The 4,891-nt window shown below is 32.1% G+C and overlaps 1 protein-coding gene across 2 annotated transcripts in view; it reads left to right on the forward strand.

Annotated features, from left to right (window-relative positions):
* Positions 1–4,891, forward strand: part of LOC106464829 (SWI/SNF-related matrix-associated actin-dependent regulator of chromatin subfamily A containing DEAD/H box 1-like) — a 58,571-nt gene that overhangs the window by 51,317 nt on the left and 2,363 nt on the right. For both annotated transcript variants that reach the window (XM_022392629.1, XM_022392628.1), the window contains 4 exons: positions 1,120–1,212; positions 1,741–1,859; positions 2,487–2,669; positions 4,644–4,753. In XM_022392629.1, coding sequence (XP_022248337.1) covers positions 1,120–1,212; positions 1,741–1,859; positions 2,487–2,669; positions 4,644–4,753 — 505 coding nt within the window. The remainder of the gene's footprint in view (positions 1–1,119; positions 1,213–1,740; positions 1,860–2,486; positions 2,670–4,643; positions 4,754–4,891) is intronic.

Raw genomic sequence — 4,891 nt, forward strand, 5'->3', positions numbered from 1 at the left:
AAAGGAACGCGATTTCAGACAAGAGAGGACATTATGGCTGCAACGACAGCCGCTCCATTTCGAAAGAGGCTTTCTCGGAATGCTTCCAACAATGGCGGCACCGCTGGGAGAAGTGTGTGGAGTCCCAAGGAGACTACTTTGAGGGTGATTAGGTTTCCAATGCTCCAGGTACGCCAGTTTTTATTTCCCGGCCAAAGGTCGGATACTTTTCTCACAGGCCTCGTATGTCCAGCAGCCAATCAAGAACAAGTTGGCTTGCTGGCAAGTTGAAATAACATTCATTAAATATTTGGTTTTGGTTACATGCCAGAAGAGTTTTTAGATGTGTTCAGTAGTGCATGCCCTATTTTATAGCTTTTGTTTTGCTTGTTTGCTTGAATAAGTGTTTTTGCAATACCACAGTTGTTACTGTTTTGCATAGCATTTTTTATACAGTAGAAAAAAACAAGTTATTTAATCTTGGTAGAGTTCACCCACTGTTCATATCAGGAAATTAGGTTTTTGAAAATGACACATTGGTCATGAAAAATCCTGGATTTTTTTTCTATTAGCCTGTATGAACAATGGTTGAAAGAGCTGGATAACACCTTAGTTTTGGTGTTTGCTTTTGTTTGGCTGCCTTCCCTCTAGTGAGTAGTTCATAATTAGAGACAACTATACCTACACATTAGAGGAGGTTGAACCAAGCATTTAGCCCATATATGCATATGGGCTATTGAGGCTGAAACTTCCATTTCTGTACTCTGTTTTCAGTTTGGTAAGCAGCAATTGCTATTTCAAATAATCTACAGATAACTTGAACATCAAAAGCTTTTTATTAATATACATACATGTACAATACAACACTGTCATCAACAAAGTCGCCAAGAAACTCTGTGAAAAATATATAGCAGCTAGTGTACAGTTTATAGTTGTTGAAATGATTGTAAGCCTATTATCTAGCTGCAAAGTGAAATGCAACTCATCTTGTCACCTCACATATTCATAATTATTAGACTGGTGAAAGTGTTTATTAGAAGACATTATGATCTACTTGAGTGCATTGTCATCTCTCCTAATATAAACAACTTACTATGCTTACGTGATGTCATTTATCAAATATTTTTCTGGGTCTTTCAGATGTTGTCTTCGTTTAAGCTAAATCCTGATATAATATGTGATTCTGGGAAATTAAAATTACTGGATTCTCTTCTTCCTGAACTACAAGAAAAGGTAAGTATGGAATAAGAAACAATGGAATTATTTTCTTTGCTATAGCCTAATGGTAATTTGTATAATATATTGACCATTACATCATACAACTATTAGCATAATAAATATATCACAAGAATAATGGCTGTAATGGTCAATATTTATACAACAAACTTTTCTCTCAAAATGAACGAGTTCAGTTCTTGGCTAAACGTAACTCCTGACAATATTTTGTTGCAAAACAGTTAATTAAAAAATTAAGTTGCTAAGTAATATAAAGAAACACTTGAAACTAAATCTATTAGTTCTTTAAAGGCTTTCTTTGAAAATCCATATCCTCAGAAGACGAAATGCTTCTCTGAATCTGTAGTTTGTTTCTCTTCCATTTTCAAGAGCAGAATATGGTGCAGAGAATTCAAAATAACAAATAAATGTTTTTTTTTATTTTCAGTAAAAACCAAAAACCTGACTGTAAAGATTCTGTTCTAGATATTTTTTGTATTTATTTATTTATTTGAAATTGATAAACTGTTAGTTTCTTGTTTTCAGGGTAGCAGAGTGCTGATATTTAGTCAGTTTACAATGATATTAGATATCCTGCAAGAATACTTAAAGATCAGAAATTACAAACACCTGCGGATGGATGGCTCAAGTCCCGTTCTAGAAAGGTAAGACATTGTAGTTAACAGAGGCTTTTGTATTGCTTAAATTACCAATTTCGAAGAATTTAAGCATAATAGAAATGTTAAATATATATATTTAATTGTATGAAATTGTTTTTTTAAATGTGCTTCATAAAATACGCCTTTATTTTTGTAATAATGTTCACACTTTGATAATTGAATCCCATGCTAATGACAGTTGTTATTCTGACTGTTAGAATAAGACAATATATTACAAGACCTATGTTACATACTTTGATTAAAATTATAACTTGTATTATGTTAAAAGAGTCTTCAGTCCAAATATATTTTTTCATATAGCTTCAATCACTGAATAATTAAAAAGCTTCAGTGCTCAGTTATTTGTACTTAGATTACTAGAGTTTATCTTTATTAGCATTAAGATTTAAGTTCATTTTTTCAGATACTCTCTAGCCAATTTGTTGTAAACTATAGAAACTGGTGTATTAAGGAAAATGTGTCATTTGATGGTGTTGTATCTAGTGCCAATTTAATATGCATACATATGTGAACATAACTTCTGAACTTATTTATTTTCTAGATCTGTTAAACAGTAGTTTTTCATAACATTTTTAATGTTTCAAGAAATTCATATATTTCTCTTTCTTATAGACAAGAATTAATAGACCAGTTTAATGATGATCCAGATATTTTTATATTCCTGTTATCAACTCGTGCTGGTGGCCTAGGTATAAATTTGACAGCCGCAAATGTAGTTCTTCTTCATGACATTGATTTTAATCCTTACAATGACAAACAAGCAGAAGACAGGTGTCACCGAGTTGGTCAGGAAAAGTAAGTTAAAAATCTCTATATCCCACCTTTCACGAAGAAAGGTTTACTTTTTAAACCTGTGGTGCAGGATGAATTGGTAAAGTAATATTCTTAAAGGTTTTAATTCATCAGAAAGGTAACATAAGGTTGGGGTAAATAGTCTTTCAAATGTGTTCAAAAGGTAGAGGAATATTTTTAAGAATTGGAAAGAATGTTTGGTCAGGAAAAAGGAGAAAAAGGGGCAAATAATTTGGAAGGAAGGGAAGAGGAAAAAAGAACAGTGAAAAAGAGAAATAGGGAACCAAACTCTATATTGAATATTGTGTTTTGTTGCTTTAACTGCACTTCTATGGTGCTGTTGTCAACAAGTTAGACGTAGTGAACATTTAGGAATGCATTTTAGGAGCCACGATTAAGAGTACTGGAAAAATCTGGGGTGTTTGGAAGACTGTGAAAGATTTTAAGGTATGTGTCATTTATCAGGTATGAAAAGTACTGCTTTTGAAGTACTTATAACTTTGGTCCCTCTGTGGGTCATCAATAAGTCTATAGACTTTACAACACTAAAATCCAGGGTTTAATTCCCCATGGTGGACAAAGTGCTGGTAGTTCATTGTGTAGCTTTATGCTAAAACAAATGAATATATATTGGAAAATCAAGTTCTTAAAGTTTGTTACAAGGGATTAGTAAAAGTATGTTTTTAAATATTTACTTGACACAATTAAAATTATTGACTTATTTCTGCACAGTATCTTTTGATGACCTGTGAAGAAAGATTTGTTAAGTTTAACATCTTTGATGATAAAGCAAGTTTGAATAATTTTTGTAGAACAATTAGGAGCATCTTTCTTTCTTTCATAGCATCGTTATGACATGTTAACTGAATGCAACTTGTTAAGAGCATGGAGAATAGATTGCATGGATTCCAATCATTTGGAACTTCATCAGACTACTATAAGGTTTTTTTTTCCCACACAACACTGCCATTATTTTGTTGACAGCCTTTATGTTATGTAGATCTTCTTTTTGAATTGTTTTATTTTATTGAGAGTGGAATAGTTGAAAAGCATCATTTTCCATTAGTAATTCCTCACTTGTCTTGATGAACATGCCTGCAATTGAACTTCTATTGTTCGATGAAAGTCGTATGACTGCAGTGCGTCGTTAAATGCCATTCCATTTAGTGAAGAATCAGATTAGTTTTAACACTTCCTTCCGAGGTTAATGAAATCTAACTTTATCTTTTGAAGTGATTTTTTCCTCTACACGTTATAAGTGTAACGTAGTTTGGTCACAATCGCCAACCCTAAACACTACTTTGGAAACATTTATTTTCAAGATAGTACCAACTATTGTTGAAACCCGGTTATTCAAGTAAGCAAGTCTGTTACATGCAGGATCAGAAGAAATAGTCAAAAATTATTAACCTATTTAAAAACTGTTTATTGGTATTTTGCTTTTATAGTTGCAGGTCATTGTAGATAATTCTGCATAGGTAATGTTGAAGTTTCTCAGTACAGTTACTCTGTATTATATGATCTTCACCCATGGGTCTTTGATCACTTTGCTTTGTTTTTCATTTTAAAAAATTGCATCAGATAGGACAGTAATGTAGTGTTCTTACCTGAAAATGAATTATCAAGCTATGTTCAATATACTTGTCTGGATTTTATATACATTTTAAATAATATTATGGCAATGAAGGTTCAAACCAAACTTCTTACCTGGTTGTACATTACATTAAAATAATTCTTGTTAAGCACTAACAGCCCTCTATATGATAAGTAAACATTATTGTGAATGTGTTTTGAAGTTTCTTACTAAAACACATTAAGGATGTTATAAGAATTAAACAAAAACCACATCTATGGAATGTGTAAGAAGTAATACTTATCAGATGGATAAATGTTTTAAAATAACTTGTTAAAATGTATTTGTAAGATATGCTACAGGCAAAGAAGATGCATGGTAAATATAATTTGGTGTATTTTTAGAGAGGTACGTGTCATCAGAATGATTAGTAAAGACACTATTGAAGAAGGAATACTTAGCTGCGCACATGAAAAACTGAAATTGGAAAAAGATATTACAGCAACAGATGATGGTGAGTTCTAATGTAGGAAGATTATAGTGAGTCTTAATGTAGGAAGATTATAGTGAGTCCTAATGTAGGAAGATTATAGTGAGTCCTAATGTAGGAAGATTATAGTGAGTCCTAATGTAGGAAGATCATAGTGAGTCC

This window comes from Limulus polyphemus, unplaced genomic scaffold (assembly GCF_000517525.1).
Source record: "Limulus polyphemus unplaced genomic scaffold, Limulus_polyphemus-2.1.2 Scaffold1753, whole genome shotgun sequence".
Classification (NCBI taxonomy): Eukaryota; Metazoa; Arthropoda; class Merostomata; order Xiphosura; family Limulidae; genus Limulus; species Limulus polyphemus.